At 45.4% G+C, this 19165-nt stretch overlaps 1 protein-coding gene across 1 annotated transcript in view; it reads right to left on the reverse strand.

Annotated features, from left to right (window-relative positions):
• The window catches only part of SIM1 (SIM bHLH transcription factor 1), a 69830-nt gene extending 63902 nt beyond the window's left edge, over positions 1–5928 (reverse strand). Inside the window, exon 1 of the mRNA XM_078447167.2 lies at positions 5328–5928. Coding sequence (XP_078303293.1) covers positions 5328–5502 — 175 coding nt within the window. The 5' untranslated portion in view covers positions 5503–5928. The remainder of the gene's footprint in view (positions 1–5327) is intronic.
• Positions 5929–19165: the final 13237 nt, after the last annotated feature.

A 19165-nucleotide genomic window follows, 5' to 3' on the forward strand; every position in this document is an offset into this window, starting at 1 on the left:
CCCCTGCACTCCCGTGTGTCTGCACTCCACAGTGGCAGTGTGGGCTCTTCTCAACCCTGTGTGCCCCTGGCCGCACCCGGGAAATCCACTAATGTTAGTACTAAATCTGGGGTGGAGAATGATGGTCACAACACTGACTCTGCACCCTCGCTGTGCTTTGGCGCTGGAGCTAGGCTTCCAGGTCGGGAGCGAGCAGGCCAGCCAAGCTGTCGGCGTCTGGCCTGCAGCGAAAAGAACAGGAACAGCAGTAACGAGGAACAGGTGTGTTCCAGCCTGGTCCCAACTAAACCGTGGGACGAAAATGGACGCGGGTTTGACAGCAGTGCCTTGCATGACGCTGAAAAACGTCAAGCGGTGTCGCCCCAGGGATCCAGGTCTTCAAAAGTGGCCGGGAGGGGCAATGCCAGAGCCCAAAGGCAGGCGCAGGTGGATGGACGCGAATACCCCGCTGCGCAGGGATCTGCCGCCTGCGTTCTATTTGGCTGCGGGCTCGGGCAGGATCTCGGCTTCAGGTTTAAACAACGGCCGGTCCTTGGAGCAGTGGCCCAGGTAGCACTAATGACGGAGGGCACACGCCCGCACCGGCCCAGCTTCTGCTTGGGGTAGGCTCGCTGAGACGTCCTTGAACCTTGGGAGAGCAGAGACCTGGTCTGGACCATGCGGAGACCTCGAACTGGCGCACCCTCAGCTAAAGCCACCCGCGGCTGGGACAGAATGAGCCGCACCGCGCGGGCTTGGCCTGCGGGCAGCATGATAACGTGCTTCTCCCCGCTGCATGCTTTGGTGCGTACCAGAAGCGCGGTGGTCTTCTGTAAGGTTTCGGTCTCTGCTCCCGCGCGCACCACCGAGGTAGAGCGACTCCGCGCAGGACCCGCCTCCAGGATGGGACTACCCGAAGAAAGTTTGTCCCGCACTTCTCTAACACTGTTTTAGTACTAATTAGCAGGCCCATTGCTAAATCCTTGAGGGTTCCCTTCCCCCACGCAAAATTTAAAACTCCATAAATCCGAGACTGGCAATGGGTAGAGAGCTAAAAGCATAAGGTGTTAGTTGGGTCTAAACCTCATTCTCTTGAGAAATATCTGTGCCGATATAGAGAGGTGCGGCAATCATCCATGGGTTCGAATTGTGTCCACTTTTGTGTCAGCAAAAGCTCCAAGGTGCCAGGATTTCCCCAGGATTGAAAAATAACTCTTCTAGAAAATACGTTTGTCCTCTGGAAATTTAACCCGATTTTAACTTAAAGTATGTGATTGTACCCTGCTTAAAAGCATCCTGCTATAGCTTACGGGATTGTTTTGCTGTATTGTTTTTATTAGTGATCGTTCCCTTTAAAGAAAAAAAAAGTGTTTTTTCATTGATCTGATCTACAATTTCTAGCACATAAATCTGCCTTGCAAATGCTCTGTGCAGAGTTTAGTTCTGCACTCTACATTTTAAGTCAACATCAAAACTGGAATTAAACAGAGAAAACCAGCGTGGAGGGTAAACTGGGCTTAAAGGCTTTTAAATGAGAAAAACTTCTGTAGGAAAATAAACATGGAAACCTAATGCTCAATCATTTCCCCGAGCAGCAAGAAAAACAGCCTTAAATCACCCATCCACGTGGGAAATGGGGCCTCTTTTTCTCTTTCAGTTCCCGGCCTCAAAAAAATATAAGGCGATTAAGGATTTCAGTCTTGAGGTGAATATTATAGAAAGGGTCTGTGGAGGTTTGTTTAATCATCCTTGTCCTTCCAGCCTTTGTAGAGACTCTTTCTTGCACAGTTACTAATTTCAATTCTGTGATTATTTTTATTTTCCCAAGACATCTTGACAATGATATGGCAGTGTGATGTTACCAAGATTCTGAATGGTTATAGACTTGAAAACATGTCTGATCCTTTCAAAGGTTATTCAGCAAGCCACTACACCCTTAGCCAAAACTGTATTCTATCTGGATAGCAAATATATATTACTTTGTAGTTGAGTTTGTCCAATATTGCACATGAAGTCACACTGTCTTTTTTTTTTTTTTAATCCTGCCTGTCTGGCTTTGGTAACACCAAAGACTTACACATTTCTAGATGCCTCAAGTTTTTTCTTTGCAAGGCTATTTTAGAATAGGATATGTTGCCAATGGAAGATACACAGTTTTAACGATTTCACAGTAATCTTCCTTTTTTTTTTTTAGTATGAAGTCTCCAATCTAATGCTTTATTTTTAATTATTTCAGGTACCCATATTCCATTCCTCTGTTTTCCCCCCTCTTTCATCTTTCTTTCAACAGCTCAATTTTATCTACTCAGATAAGTAAAAACTGAAGTTTACCCAAAGAATCTACCAGAACCCGGGGGATAAACTATATGTAGTGATGGAGAATTAGCTATATTTTAAGAATATTTTGTAAATTTTTTCAAATATAAGTATGGAAAGATTTCTCTTTGTTGATTAAGCCTCTTGATATTAAAGGGTATTGTAGATGAAATGTAATCTGAGCTGAAACAGTGGGGTTTTATAGTCAATGTTGTGCCTATAACTAAGATGTCACCAGATTTATAATTATTTTAGATTATATACATTGCAAAAATCCATGTTACATGTGACAGAAAGCTTACCATGATGAAAGAGCTGTCTTTACTCCATCCTTAGGACAAAATTTAAGACCTACTATGTGCTGGAATGGCATCTAGATAGGTGTAACAATGGACTACATCTGCAAACAAATTCTTTCCATTTCTCATCACTAAAAAGATAACCTTTACATAAAATGCTCACTTTCCCCCCACTGCCATGGACCCAATCTTGTCTACTCTCCTCCTTCAGTCCACAGCTGAACCCAAATTTGGCACCCTCTGCAGGTTGTGCCTGGTTTTGCCATTTGTGATTATATCACTCCTTTGAAAGATGTTGGGTTGTGTGTGTGTGTGTGTGTGTGTGTTGTTGTTGTTGTTGTTGTTGTTGTTGTTTTATATTTTAAAGGGCTGTGTCTGGGTTTTGGATTTTTTAAGCTAATCTATCCTCACTAAAACCTCATCTCTAGGAGCCAGCTGTTCGGATGACCCTGTCTAACTCACCGGGTGGAGGCTGCCGGTGAGTTATGAGCTCAACAGTAGCTGGAGAAATAAATGATGTGGCCAGAGTTCACACATCGTCCATCCCCTCCTCCTCATAAACTCACACTAGCCTCTGAGGAAGGGAGAAGAGGGAGGGGCCTGGGGCTCGGGAGGAAGGTGAACGGGGGCTGCAGAAAGCACAGTCGCGGTTAAAGTAGCCACAGGGGATCAGCCCAGCCACCAAGGGGACTCCAGGGGGAGTCTTCGCCAGTGCTCTCTTTACAAATGAGAAGTTGGCTGAGTTTACTTTCTGTTCCTCTTATTTATCACGCGATTTATAATTTGTGGAGTTCGCACTCAAGTAAACAAGAAAGCTTGCTCTCTTAGAAAACAAAATCAAAACAACCAAAACCAGCCCAATACACTGCGGCCGCGCCTGCCCGGGTCTGCACGACAAAGACGGGCGCCCCTGGCCCGGCGACTCCCCGGGCGCTCCTATCCCTCTCCCGGCGCCCGCCCTGAACGCCGACCCGCTATTCTCCTCCTCCCGCGATTACTCGAAGCCCCACAAGCAACACCATATGCTTCTTCTGATCAAACAGCGAGCGACTTCGGCACCGATAATTGACGAGACCCGTTAGAAATCACGCAGAAAGGGAGCCCACTGAGACCGCAGGGGCTGACAAATCACTGCTAATAATCCTGTTAGGAACAGCGCGGCCAGCCGAGTTCGCAATAGCTTTATTTTTATAAAGTAGGCGCTGACAGTATAAAAGACAACGAGATCTCTCTCTTTTTTTTTTTTTTAAACAGAAGGCAGTGTGGCATAATAGTAGTTTTCCCACTAGCAATTCTCAGCACAGTTTGAATGGGAAATATGGTTTTTAGTATATAAATTCCCCCTCCTTTCTTTTTCTTTAACTTTTCAGGAACTTTAGGTTTTGATTCTTCTCCTCCTGTGGTTTCCACGGTCAACTGAGATTGTTCAACAACTATAACACTATTTGTAGTTTTGGGGTAAAACTGAACTATGATTTGAAAGTTTTCCTTTACTGCTCCTGACTAATTTGTCAGCATGATTTGCAAGATTTTGATTCAGATAATAACTTCTAGTCAAAATCAAACAAAGTGAAACTCCAAGCCCAATAATGACTATTTCCTTCCCCCTATTTCCTTAAAAGAAAACAACAAACCCCAAGGACCCCAAATCAACAATAACATAAACCTCTGTGGGTCAAATAAGACATTCCGATTTGTAAATAAACAGGGTTCTTTCTCTTGGAATTTTTTGTTTGTTTAGGATTCTCTCCTTTGTATTTCCCAATCTCTCTCCTCTGACAAAGACACATCTAAATTTTTGTTTAAATTTGTTCATATTATTTGAATGTGGGTAAAGGAAAGGATGGGGAAATGGAAGAGGGAAGTGTCCTTTTCCTCGTGAGTATAAATGGACAGTGTTCTTTGGAGGCTACTCTGTCCTCACACAGTGAATCTTTATAATCTAAATACTTGTTTTAAATCATGACCAGCTCAGCTGTTCTTCCTTCTGGGCCTTATAATACAGTTTTCCCAGGATCAGTTTTGCCAAGCTTCCACCTAGAAGATATTTTCTAAGTGGGCTAGTCTTCTTAATTCAACCTTATGTGTTTGGGTCCTAGCCTATTATCTCAGAGATAATATCAAGCTCAGAGTTGGAAATCACCAAGCCCCAGAGTTAGTTTCAGAATCTGCGAATATCTCAAAACCCAGACTAAATTTGCTATAAGCAATCAAGAGACTGGGTAAATTCAGGACATAGTTGTTCACAAATATGCCTGGTGCTCAAATGCATAATTGTAAACACATAGAGAAATTATTGTCTGGCTTAGCTCCATGTATGTGGGTCTATCTATATGTAGCAAAAATACAAGAATTTGGCAATGTTCCTGCTTTCTGCTAGATACAATTCTAACAAGAGGAATAAAAAAAGAAAGTCATGTTTGGATTAGTTGTACTTTCAATCGAGCTCAGTATCTGAAGTGTTGACAAAAGCACTGTTGGGCTGCTTCCCAACCAAACATATCCGATGGACTAGAGAGAAAGTATTAATGGGGAAGTAGAAAGAGCCACAAAAAGGGAACAGGAATTCTAAGTTCAGAGAGGTCCACAGTCAAGCAGCCATGCTAAACTTCCCTTTGCAGAGAGTATGTATGCATGTGTGACCGCACTTCTCTGTTCAGTGGTGTAGGCTCACTCACTGGAAAATCTCTACTCCTTCTGCCTTTGAAATTTCATCTGGGCAAAGTCACTTACCTTCTGGGAACACTACTCTCATTTTGAGATAGCTGGTCGTGAGTCTGATTATGGATGCTTTGTCCAGCTGCGAGGTGATAGCCGAGGGCAAAGGCAGTAATTTTGCCAGTTCATAAAATTCACTGTTTTCCTTCTCCCTCCTAGTCCGGGCAGCATTTTTGGACTTCTCTTTCATTGTGTCTCGTTCCCCCTTTCTTCTTACAACATGAGCTCCACAGATGCATCCAAAAGCAAAAATAAACTTTCAATTAGATATCATATTTGACAAAAATATAAGGCATGCTTTGAATGAAGAGGCTGAAATCTTTGCTTCAGGGTATTGATGGCAGTAAAAGACCAACGCAGCGAACAGAAAATAATTTTCTTTAAAAATACGGGACGAGAGTGTAGGAAAGTTGCTGATCCACGCAATCGGGGCAATCCTAGGAGTCTCTGGATATCAAATGCCGGCGGGACCCCTGAGGAGCCAAGCTTTTCTTCTGTTCCGCGCGACGGAGCCCGGGCCCCGGAAAATCGACATAATAATCCCCGACGTTTGCTCTTCAGTCCCGCGGCATTTGAGGCGGCTCCCAGCCCCTTTGGGAAGAACGGGAATGCCGGACAACTCTTTCAGGCCACTGTGAAGACAACAGCATCAGAGCGTAAGAGATCTGCAGCTCCGCAATCACTCATGCACTCGCCTGAATTCCGAAAAACGGCCGGGTAGGCGCCTGTCCAGGCTGGGTGTGTTTGTTTGTTTGCTTGTTTGTTTGTTTTATAAGAAATGGAGGAATCAATAGCGAGACTGAGCCTCCTGCGAATAATGCTCGCATCCTCTCATCCAAGCCAGCCACATTCTCCAGCCCCCCTGGGAAGTTACCCAAACAACAAAATGCATATTTCTGAAGACCCTGAGAAGACCCTCAGTCGCTGGTCCCCGTGCCCGCGCCCAGGCCAGGCGCACGTCCCAGGAAAGCAGGTTTCCGCAAATCAGAATTCCTCCACAGCGCTGGGGCCGCCTTTCAGTCCCCCCGCTTTGGCAGATCTGGAATTTGGCTACCTTTCTAACTTGGGTCTCGAGTCTCAAGGATTCCTCAAAAAGTGGCGCTTACACATCAAGTCCCTCGGGACTCCCAAGGCGACCCGGGGCTCTCCCTGCCCAGTGGGGGCGGCAACACGCCGGGCACGGCAGCGCCAGGTTAACAGGTGGCACATTCACGACAGCCCCTCGCAGGCACGGAGAGGGGGGCGGTGGGAGGCGTCCCGGCCTCTCCCCCACCGCCGTAGAGCTGCGGGTGCCTCTGGGCGGGCGCAAGGTGTCTTCCGCTTCACCTACCTTCAGTCCCCGCTGACTGCAAAGGGTGCAGAGGCGTCCACCTCTTAATTGTACTCATGCCTACCGTCCAACTCCGCCGGCCTCTCGGCTTCCCACCGGCAGAGAGGAGCAGAGCGCGCCCCGGCTCCCTTTTCTTTTCTCGGTCATGAATTGGGGGAGGGGTGCGTGAGAAAAGGAGGGGAATGCGGTCTTTGGGACGGGTGAGGTGGTTTTAGAATCCTCCTCCTCGGTAGTTGCTACGAAGCCAGTATTATTCCTAATTGGAAGCCGAAAACGCCCCCCTGTAACTTCTTTATAGCTCACGGGGTTTAGCTTCAACTTCACTCCCGGGCTCCCTCTCGCCCGCCCACCCTTAATGCCACTCACAAACTTCCTCGCCTCCGATTGGCTCGGCGTGCCGCGGGGCGACGCGCTCATTGGCCGGCCGGGCTGAGTGACGCGAGCACACCCCGCATCACCCCCTGCGCGCGGCTGCTCCCGGCTCGCCTCTCAGCTCCCCGCGTGGCTGCAGCGCTCCTGACAAGCCCGGCCGCCGCTGCTCCCGGCCTCCAGGGGCCTCGCGCGTGTTGCGCAGGACCCTCGCCCCCTGCTCTCCCAGGGGTGGCGTGGTTGCGCACTCAGCCCAGAGCGCGGGGCCCACTGTGACCCGCGCGTCCGAGAGCGGCGGGCTTCGGCCTGAGGCCGCAGAGGTCGGGCCAGGGGGCTGGGGCTCCCGGCGACAAGGCTGGAGTCGCCCAGACTGCGGGCGCGGGTGGCCCGGAGGCCGACCTGGCGGCCGCGCCGTTCCGTGGGCAAGTGGCAGGGCCCACTGCTTGCGCGGGGCCGGTGTTCACGTTTCTCTGAAACCACAGCGACCCCGAATTCGTCGCCAGAGAAGATAATATACACCTGTCTTTAATCCCAAAGAGTCTTTTCCGAAATGGCTCGGGTTTGGGGGCTGATTTGTTCACCGTGGAAAGCTTAGCCGTGGAGTTGTCCTATGGGACGCAGATAGGGGACTCTGGGGGGAAAGAGGTTACATTTCAGGCCAAGATAGGATCAGACAGAGTGGTTGATACAGAGATAGATATCTCAAATGAGAGCGAAGCCTTCTTTGTTGGGTTTTGTTTCAGGAAGCAAAATTGGATAAATGAATGTTCCTTGCATGAATAAATCTACAACATTCACAATTCCCCCAACAGGACCCGTTTAAACAAACGCTTGTAAGTATTACTGCTGACACATTATATTTAAGAGACCCTCTAATTTGAATCGCCCTTTTCTCTGTCATCTGAGGAAAGACAACACCTAGAAACGGGGGAAAGTTTATTTGCTCCCCCCTCCCCAAATAATGACTTCTGTTTGGAATCACTCCCTACACATGCGATTCCCCGCTTTTTTTTTTTTTTTTTTTGGTGCTGATGGTGACCACGGTTCTTCTCCCGTGGGTACACTTGGGGGCAGTTGTTTCATCGGTGACAAAAGACAGTAAGAACACCAATAATGTTGCATTCGTCCTCTCGTTTGTGGCAATAATTGCCGCCGAGAAAACACATACTCTGAAGAAGGGTAGGTGCCATTTTTTCTGATATTCGGAACAACTTTAAGAGTGTTTGTTCAGAAATGCAGACATCTGCCACCTCCTTGCCGCCCGATGGCAGTAAGCTCGCAGGACGACAACGGGAGCTTTCTGGAGATATTTACACATCTGGGAAACACCTGGCTAGAAGAGGTGAATGGATAGAAAGAATAGGGAAATACTAAACATACAGATTTTATAGGTGTTTCGAAACTGGAATCTAGTTAATGGGCTCTAATTTAGAAGGAGTTATTTCTTCGGAGGCTGTAGCCACTTAGAGACCTGGCCCTGCGAGGGTTCCCTCTACCTAGTGATAAGCTCGTAGCAAGAGAGGAGGAAGACTACAGAGAGAGGTACTGTGGCTCTCTTATACACGACATTCCAGAAAGACAAGATAAAATGAAGTTAACCACTGCATGTAAATAGAAAAGGTGCGTGTTTGCGGAGGATGAAAAAACCCCTTCCGCGACCCTTCTACCCCCCGACCCTCAATCTGGACAGATCTTACTGGTAAGATGGAGCGGCCAGGCGCAGCCATGGCACTTTAAGGGTAAGAAGCAGTTCCTATTCCGACTGTATTCTGGAGACAATTTCGGTTAAGTTACTGGTTCCTGTAAACCCTACCCGCCCTTCAAACAGTGTGCAGGTGTGTTAGTGCTTCATAAGGGTCTGAAACCCTTGCGCACGGCAGAGAAGCGCGGGGGAGTCAGGAGGTGCCGGCTTCCTATACACAGCGCGTTTCACCGGAAGAAAGGCAGTATTTTGCCTTTAGAAGCAAAATGGGTAAAATGAGTGTGCAAGTTTTCACACCAAACATAACATCCTGGGGGGCCAAGCGGGCTGTCTCAGGGTCCCAGAGAAGCTCAGAAGTCGATGAACCGAGTAATGTTTAATAAACGAAGTGAATGCACGGCCATGTGGTGCTGGCCCCCTCGCTAAGTCCTCCGCACACAACAGTCTGAGCCGCGTTTACCGAGTGAGTGAATTAGCATGGCGACGTAACACCTGTTTTTCTAATCTTTGAACCTAGGCTGAAGCCGGAATGCGGCTCCTGCTCGCCCTCCCCTGCCAGGGCGCAGGGACCCGGCCTCACACCCTCCCGGCGACCCCTCCCGCCGGCCCTGCAAGAGCCTCAGGCCAGCGAGGGGCGTGAACTGGAACTGCAGGTGCCTCCCACGTGTTCTTGAAAATTTGCGTTCGCTTCTAGCGTGAGAAATTTTAAATTAATTTCTTGAGTGTAAAAAGTTAGCCCTACCCACCTCTTTGCCAAGGTAAGGGGGAAAGCCCCAGAAAAGAAAGAGATGGGCTCATGCCCACCAACACCAAACAAATCTTAAGAGGTCTAGGCCTCTGCCTTCTTGTGCGGATATCTCAAATTGTAGCCCTATGGCCCTGGGGCACTGTCTAGCAACCCCGGAACATAATCCTAATACAGGAAGAAACCAGAGCAGATCTATAAACAAACATCATCCTCCTACCCTCGACCAAGGAAGGCAAACTACCTAGCGTAACCGCGACCTTGTACCCCTGGGAGTCTCTTCTGCCTCTGGGTCGACTCCGGATGCTGCCCGCTTGGAGCCCTCCCTTAGCCCGTTCCGACGCCAAGACAGGCACCGCCCAAGGCTCTAGACTAGGGGGCAAGGCGTGCCCGCGGTGGCTGATTTGAGAACCAACGCGCCTGTGCGTGCGGAGTCCCGAGCGCTGCGCGCTCCCGGAGCCACAAGGAGGGGGCCTCCGAGGGCCGCGGGACCCTCCCAACATCGGGCAAAGTCCAAACTAGAGAAACTGAACCTTTGGGTTGGAAAGAACCAGAAGGTCCAGCGGAATTCCGGTGCAAACTGTGGAGCTGGGTTTCAGTGTAGCGGCTCCCGCCCGGGCGCATTGTGACGCTGACCTTGCTCGGGCACAGACTTCTATCCTGCCTTTTGGTAACTCTTCTGGGAGCCCAGCTGCTCGAGTATCTTAGCAAAACTAGAGTGATTTCTGTCGCCCCTTCTTCATTTCCGTAACACACTTTTTTCTGTTTTGTTTTGTTTTTACAGACTGCTAGGAACGCATACATGCACTTTTACAGGCTTCCACAGGCTACCACATATACACAATGGTACAAAGCGCACAGGCACGGATTTTGCTCATTGGCCAAGGTCAAGATGAATGCTATACTTACAATCAAGATGCAAAATCTGAAGATGGTCACTTGAGTATCTCAGTATATTATATCCAGATGTTCACTCTCTATCACTGAGAAGGAGAATTTAGGGAAATACTAACATTTTATTCCATGTATGTAAGTAAACCCTGCTCTAGTTCCATTTTATTGTCACATTTAGGCATTTTGATGTTGAGGCACAAAAAAGGGCCCCTTATAACTTCGACTGGATGGGACAAGTGGGCTAGGAGACAAAGAATAGAAGGAACCTCAAAAAAAAAAAAAGCCATGTTTAATGTTTTTAAAATTTACAGTATAATTCACTTGTTTGATCAGGAAGTTTTGGAAAGTAGAAGATATTTTATGTAAAACAAAGCAGGCTTTTTCCTAGATACTGCTTCTCAGGCACTTAACTGAATTGACCATTGAAATGTTTAAAAAAATAGCTTCAATGGTTAAATATTTAAGAAGAAAGAAAGACAAGGAAAGGAAAAGAAAAGAAAAAAGGAAAGAAAAGGAAAGTAAAAAGAAAAAGTCACCAACCTGAAAAATGAAAGTGATGGATATTAGGTAGTTTCTCTAAGTATTCTGGATAATGTTTTCCACCCAGATTTTGAAACCACAGTCTAATAGCACCTTGAGTTGATCATTGCAAAACAAGAGTACTTCTTAAGCTGTGCACACTTTCTTATAAAAGATTTTATTTTTTTCAACTAATCTCTACACCCAACGTGGGGCTCCAGCTCACATCCTGGGGATGGACCTCCAGCTCCACCGACTGAGTCAGCCAGGTGCCCGATGCTGCACACTTGAAAAGAAACGAATTATTCAAACATTAACAGTAGCTGGAAAACTCTGATGCGCATTCTGAGGACAGGAGCCGGTGGCTGCCTGCAGTCAAGGAAGCGCGTTGTTTTTTCACTTCTTTTTTCCGGAAATTGAGCTGGGGGTGCTGTGTGTGTGTGTGTGTGTGTGTGTGTGTGTGTGTGTGTGTGTGTGTCTGTGTGTGTGTGTATTTCAGCACAGCTGGGCACAGGAGCGCTGCCAAAAATGTTCAAGAACTGAAGACGAACTTTGGTTTGTGACTTTGGGTTGAAAGACATTTTGATTCCTCAAAGTTTCTGGATTTCAGGACAAAACATGCTCTCTTGCACTTCAGGAGCTCAAGCCAGCCTGGGGCTGGAGACCTGGTGGCCAATGTGGGGGGCGGGGGGGGGGGGGGGAGAGGGGGTTTGGGTGGTGAGGCAGGACCGCTGAAAGAGAGCTGACGGGAGTCAGTGGCCTCGAAAAGGATGAGTGGCATCAGAATTGGGTGGATTCAGAGGGCATGTGTTCACCCTCCTCTGGCTTTGAGAGCCACCCGGATAGGCTTCTGCAGAGTTTCCCCTTCTCTGAGCCCCAACTTTGCGTTTATTCCCTGGCACCTATGAACCCCGGGACTATGCCTGGAGTGCTTGAAGAGGAACCCCTAGCCCTGCACTCTCTAGTGGGTAAGGCATTCTCGAGAGGGCGCTCCCGTTAATCCGTAACAAATGACCGGCTTCCAGACCTGGCCAAGCCTCAGGGCCACCTGGGGTGGGAGGTGGTGACGGAATGTGGCTTTAAAAATATGGACTTTCAGGCGCCACTCCGATTTAGAAATTGGAAATCCCTGTTGGACTCTGCAGTTGGCATTCTGTAAATTGTGGGAGGGGAGGGGTGGCCCAAGGAGGAGACAGCTCTGAGAGTTGCAGGAGCAGGGATGATGAGAATGTGCTCAGAGCGAGGAGCTGAGGCACCACCTCCCACAGAGACTTGAGGGTTGAAGGACCCGTTCGGAGATGCCTGGGCTTAACTTTGCCCAACAGAAATCACTGCAGCTCACCTCTGGGCCCCGGGGACCTCGAATCTGCCCTTGAAAATCTGGGCACTCTTGCTCCTAACTGGGAGGTTTTGGAACTTGAGCTTGCATGGGAATTGCCTGGAGGGCCTGTTAAAACACAGGTTGTTGGTCCTCAGTCAGAAGAGCTGGGCTGGGACCCAAAAATTTGGTTTTCTGAGAAGTTCCCAGGTGAGAACCATTGCTTTAGTCTGCTTTTTCTCAGCTTGTCTTTGGAGAAGACTGTCTGGGAGAGAAAGATTTGAAGTGATAAATTTCTGGGAGAGAAAGATTTGAAGTCTTGTGCCAAGTAGGACCTTGGACATATGGTATAAAATGATGTGACTGGTTGAGGGTACAGGGGTCAGGCTCACAGCTGTGATAGGGTGGGGTCGCTGAAGATAGGTTATTAGGACGCCTCCTTAGGGAAGAGAATGATGGCCTCAGGATGAAGGAAAAGAGGTCCGGGAACCCAGCCAGGCCACTCTTCAGTGGAGAATTTGTCCTCAGAAGGGCAGGGAAATGCTCAGGGCATCTCCAGATGGATCCAGGGTTTCAGGGTTCTAACTGGGCTACAGAGAAGTCCAAAGAGTTTGGGTCCATCAACCAGTTTGGACATATTGGAAAAAAAGCAGATAAGCTTTGGTTCTCCTTTTGGCCCAGAAACTTCTGCCCCCTAATTTTGCCAGAGTACTTAGACATTAAGGGCCCAAGATGTGTGCAGTGTTAGTGCAGAGCAACTGTCCCTGGAGGAAGAGGCCCTGCCTGTACCCATTGGGTCTATGTGGTCTAGGCCTCCCCTCAAGTAGCAAGTGCTCCGTCCGGTGCAGGGCCCCATTAGGACATTAAGACTTTGCCAGTCTTTGGTCCCATCTGTCATGTTTTTATGGGTCCTTTCCTCCACAAAAAATTGAAGATTATATTTTACAACTGTGTTGGTATAAAGATGAATGTCATTCAGGCTGAATTCACTATCCTGTATTCATTATTCTTATATCTATCTTTTTCTTCTGATTGTAAAAGAAATGAAAATTAAAACATTCCATGGGCCTCTGAAACTACCATGGGCCCTATGCGCTGTGCCCACTGTGAGAAATGGATATGCAGTGCGTGCCTTTTCCCTGCTATGGCTCTTACGCCTCTCTGGGAAACCTAGAGAGAGGTTTGGTACAAGGATATGTACCTGTGAGTCACAGCTCTACTCCTGGTATAAAACTGGTTGGCTCATCAGTATCTCCACTGCAGAGTCCCTCCACCCTGCTTTAGCTATGTCTGAGGTAGTACCCTAAAAAGGGGTGGAAGATCCAAACAGGTTATCAGCGCCATTTCTTAACATCTGGCCGGCTTCACTTTTGTGCTTACTTGGATGTCAGATTATGAGGTGAAATCCAATTTTAAAATGCTATGAAGACCAAGTGAATGCATCTTTGGGCTACCAGTTAGTGTCCACTGATGTACAACCATTTAATTTCTTATTATCTTCTAGAGTTGCTTATGCATTTTCAAGCAAAAATTAAGACTGGTATTTTATACGTTGTTCACCTTGATATTTTCACTTTCTATGACAGCTTCCTTATGTTCTCTTTCTTAAACATCTGTATAGCATTCCATTTTGAGAACATACGACTATAATTTATTTAACCTGTCACTCATTGAGGGTAGTTAGGTTGTTTCCCATCATTGCTATCGAAAACAATGAGTAATGGATAACACTGCACAGGTGCCATTTACCTGTGGACAACTGTAGCAACAGGACAGAGTCCCAAAAGCCCAGTTGCTAGGTCAAGGGTACATGAATTGGCACTCCTAATAGATATTAACTAATTGCCCTCCACAAGAGTTGTGCCAATTAACACTCTTGCCAGCAGTGTGTGAGGGTCATTGTTTCCCATAGCCTTGCAATGAAGCACATTATAACTTCTTCTTTCTTTCTTTTCTCCTTTTCTTTCCTTCCCTCCCTCCCTCCCTCCATCCCTCCCTCCCTCCCTCCCTCCCTCCCTCCCTCCTTCCTTCCTTCCTTCGTTCCTTCCTTCCTTCCTTCCTTCCCTCCTTCCTTCCAATCTGATAGGTGAAAAAAAATCAATCTATTTTTGTTTTTTTTTTTTCTAATTAGAGAGGTTGAACATCTTTTCATACCTTAAAGGGCCTTTTGAATTTCTCTCCTGTGAATTAACCTTCCAGAAACATTTGAAAGTGGGACCTTCTTGGCTCTGCAGTGAGTTAAGTTCCCTGGACAGGAAGAAAAGCTGGGACTTGGCTTTTAATGGAGATGAGGCTTTCTTGCACCCCTGGTGGAGAAATACAGGGTCAGGGTTATAGCATCATCTACCAACATTTTTTTCCTCATATGAAATATTTAATACTCTTTAATGAAAACATAGAAGATAAATATGCAAATATAATTTTAATGTGTCTTCATCTAACAGATCTCTCAACTAATTATAATCAATTATATTGTACATATGTTAAAAATAGTGGTTAATTTATGGATTCTGTATGTTTTGTAATTCAGCTGTCCCAAGTTGATATTTGATCAACCTGTTTTTGTGTTTTACCTACAAACACATGGGGACTTTACCACAAAAACAGCTCAAGCATTAACATATGGCAGCCAATCACTTCTCATGATTTAAACAAATAACTTGGAGGAAACGGGATAGATTCACCCTGGCAGTAGTTTCACAGGAGGAAAAGCTGTAATGGTCTGGTTAAAAATCTAAACGGAATGATACATAGGACAAAACAGAGGAAAACAAGTGCACTGCAAATGTGCAGCCTGTGGTGGTTTAGATCTACTTTGATATTTATTTTCACTCCTGGAGATTTGATAACTTGTTTGTGAAGATGAATGTCATATGACAAGCCATCATGTTTTCTCCCTGAATAATCAGAAACCACAGAAAAGAAACCATGATGGCAATGTGATTTTTCACTCTAAACCAGATAGCAGTATAAATGTGTGTTAAAGCTGATATTAAGTCTCCTTAAAATTTTTAATTTCTTATTCATTTTAGGGCGTGAGTGCATTAGAATTATAACACCTAGTTTTATATCAGATGGCTCTCTCTCCCTTTCTGTCTCCCTGTGCCCCTCTCCCTACCATAAGACATGATAATCAGAAACTATTCCAGCAGGAGGAGCTGGTTTAGAAACAAATGGATTCCATGGCAACTCCTGACTCCACATGACTTCTAATAACCGGCATTTCAGTTGGAAATTGTCTGTGTGATATTCTGTCCAACACTGGTGGTTTATGTGGGGTTTTCCCTAGTTTACATCTCAGAAACTGTCTTAACCTCCAGTTTCATGAATAAGCAGCAGCAGCAATGTCACCACCTGTAACCATGATGTGGCCAGTGATTTGACAAATGTTCCTGGTTTCAATTTTCAGACTATCTGACAGAGATGAACACTGAATGAGAACTGTCCAGAGCTGGTATCACATACTGTAGGAAATCTGGGAAGTGTGTCCCATGGCAAATTGGACACAGAGAGTCAAATGTTCTCATTCAACTCAAGAGAATGTGTGCCTCGGGCCCCCGACAGCAGGTCGGGAGCCCTGGGCTGTGAGTCACAGACCCCTGCACTGGAAGAGGAAGACTAAAGGGGGACAAAGATAGCCAGCATTCCCCGTTCCTCATTAAAGAAAACCAAAACAGTCTGAGCTTGTCCTAGAGGTGAGTGATCTGCTGGCCTCCCAAAGAGTATTGGCATCACTGTCATGGTGACAAAAACAAAAAAACAAAAAAAACCAAAAAAACAAAAAAACAAAAAAAAAAAAACAAGGAAGAAAGAAAGAGAAAAAGAAAGAAAGGAAGAAACTTGGAACAGGATGGGTTTGTAAAACCTCTTATCTATGTTTTATAATTTTTGCTGTGACCCAGGGAAAAATGTGTCACAAAAGCATAAAGAGACTGCTTTTAGAAACACTGAAAGTCAATGATGGAGTCAATGCAAAGGTGAAGACGAGCTGAGCTTATGTTCCTTATGTTCAAGAGCTCCTGGGTCCATCTAGGGAGGTTGTGCCATACCTAGGCAGGCCAACCCTGAAATCTAGCCATGACTCAGTCCTGTGTCCCACCCAGAGAGGGTACCTTTTTATAACTTTCACCAAATCGGGGCACCTGGGTGGCTCAGTTAAGCATCCAACTTCGGCTCAGGTTATGATCTCACGGTTCGTGAGTTTGAGCCCCAGGTTGGGCTCTGTGCTGACCCCTCAAAGCCTGGAGCCTGCTTCAGATCCTGTGTCTCCCACTCTCTGCCCCTCTCTCTCTCTCTCTCTCTCTCTCTCTCTCTCTCAAAATAAATAAACATTAAAAAATTAAAAAAAAAAAAAAACTTTCACCAAAGCACTATATGGTGTAGTGCTTGCCCTGCCAACTCTACCCTCCATATTGATTCTAGGCTTGTGTGACAAACGTCAAGGAATGTTTACCATGATGCATTGGAAATAATCATTTAGGGGCTTCAGTGGTTAATGAGTGACCAGCAAATCATGCTTTATTTCCGGGGACTGTAAGACTGGAAATGACACAGCAAATTTGCTTAGTGAGAGAGTGTTCTAGAGGAAGTGGGAGAGTGAAAAAAGAATGTTACTGTGATTAAAAAAACAAAAAACAAAAAACAAAGAGAGAGAGAGAGCATATGCAGATGGGAGGCATTGAAGGGAGAGTTTTACAAAAAAGTTGACATCAACATGCTCAAAGTAGTTTGAAAATCTATTGACCAAATTCACGGGAAAATACTGTAATATATTTATTTTAAAACTGTATTTACTAATCAATTAGTTTATACATTTTTTTAAAAGTAACTTTTGAAAAATCACACTTGCTTTGACTAATTGGAAATTTGAGGGAGACTGTAAACCCACTAGACCCATAATATCTAATAGTATTATTAGCTACCAGTGATCCGATGGCCAGTAATGTTGTAGCTGATAGAGGACCTTCACATCTTTCTAGAATGAGCTGAAACCTAACCAATGAGACAGGGTTGGAATCACCTGTGCTGTGAATAGAATGTAGAAGGCACTCAGTGGAGGGGAGGCTCACCCAATTGTCACTTGCTCTATGATTTCAGCATGGAAGGAGTTCATTGGAATTTCTGTGGATTTGGCATCCTCAGAATTCTTATGAGGAGGGAGACAGGTGACATTTCTCCACGTTTCCAAAGGGAAGGCTGAAGAACAGAGAGTTGAGTATCTTCCCCAGAATTGCATAGGGATAACGTTTACCCAATTGTTTCCAGACTTTCCCTTGAAGAAGTGATTCTTTTAGAAAAAGACCAATAAAAATGTGTATTGAAAATAAAAAGAAAATATGAAAGAATGTACCAAGGGGCAGACATCTCCATGAAATCAAGGAGGCAGAAACATCTCTGGGCTGAAAGAAGAGGTGCTTACTAGCAGGCCTGGATTTCTTCTTGAAACTTAACTGTTCATTTTGAAGTAATTGTGGACTTACAAGAAGTTGCAAAGAAATGCACAGGGAAGTGTGGTGCACTTGTCACACAGCCTGCTCTAATGTTAATATCTTGTATAATTGTCTTACAATGCCAGGAAATTAACAGTGGTACAATCCACAAAACTTAATGCAGCCTTCTCCAGTTGTACACACACATATGTGTGCACACATGTAACCATCACCATAATTAAGATACGGAGCTATAAATCACAGCAAGTCTTCCCTTACAGCCACACATGTCCCTTATTCCCTGCACCCTTCCCTAAATCCTGACAACTACTAACCTTTCTGTCTCTACAATTTTATTTCAAGATTATCTACATAGAATCATATAATATATAACCTTTGTGACTGGCACTTTTACTGTATAATATCCTTGAAGTTCATCCAAGTGTTTACATACCTCACCAGTTCATTCCTTTTTATTGTTGAGTAATATTGTAATATTCTGTAGTATGGAGGTAACATAGTTTATTTAGCCATTCACTACCCACTGAAGCGCATTTTGGTGGCTTCCAGTTTTTTGATATATGTATAAAGCCACCATGAACATTTGCATACAAATTTTTGTATAACTATGTGTTTTTATCTCTCAGGGATAGATGCTCAAGGGTACAACGGCTGAGTTCTGTGAGAAGTCCACTTTTAAGCTTTAAAAGCAACTGCCAAACTGTTTTCTAGAGTGAGTGTACCATTTACGTTCCCGCCAACAATGTTTGAGTGATACAGTTTCTCCATATCCTTGTCGGCATTGGGTGTTATCATTACGTTCTACTTTAGCCATTATAATAGGGCTGATGTCTTTATGCTGTTAATTCGCATCTCCCTAATGTTTAATGATGATGAACATCTTATTATGTGCTTATTTGCCATCTCTCTATCCTTTTGATGAAATATCTGTTCATGTCCTTTGTGCATTTCCCAACTGGATTCTGTTGTTGTTGTTGTTGTTGTTGTTGTTGTCATTGTTGTTATTGTTACTGTGGTGTTTTGAGAGTTTTTTTTTATGTATTCTATATATGAAAGTCCTTTGTTGGATATATTACTTTAAATATGTTTTCTTCCAAAGTTATCTTTTCATCTCCTTTCCAGGGTTTTTCTCGTAGTAAAGGTTTTAAAATTTGATGATGTCCAATTTTTCCATTTTTCCTATTTGAACCTTATTTTCAAAAAGCCATAAGGACAACGTCATCCACAAGGGAATGTTTCCATGGGAAAATCACAGTTCCGTGAAGATGTTTCATAATTGCAACAGGGTGAGGAATGGCAATTGCAATTCCACTGACATTTATTAAGCATCTATTGTGTACCAGATACTGCTCTGTGTACTCAGCAAAGGGGCAGTTCACATAGAGCACCTTCAGATGAGGAGAGATAATGAACGTAACAAAAAAGTTACATAGTAGGTAAGAGGGTTCTCAGGGCTGTGGGAAGAAAAAAAGGAGCAAAGGGTGCAGCGTGCTGGGGGGGTTGGGGAATGTGTGCAGTGTGAAGAG

Source organism: Panthera onca, chromosome B2 (genome assembly GCF_046562875.1).
Source record: "Panthera onca isolate mPanOnc1 chromosome B2, mPanOnc1 haplotype 2, whole genome shotgun sequence".
In the NCBI taxonomy this organism is placed as follows: Eukaryota; Metazoa; Chordata; class Mammalia; order Carnivora; family Felidae; genus Panthera; species Panthera onca.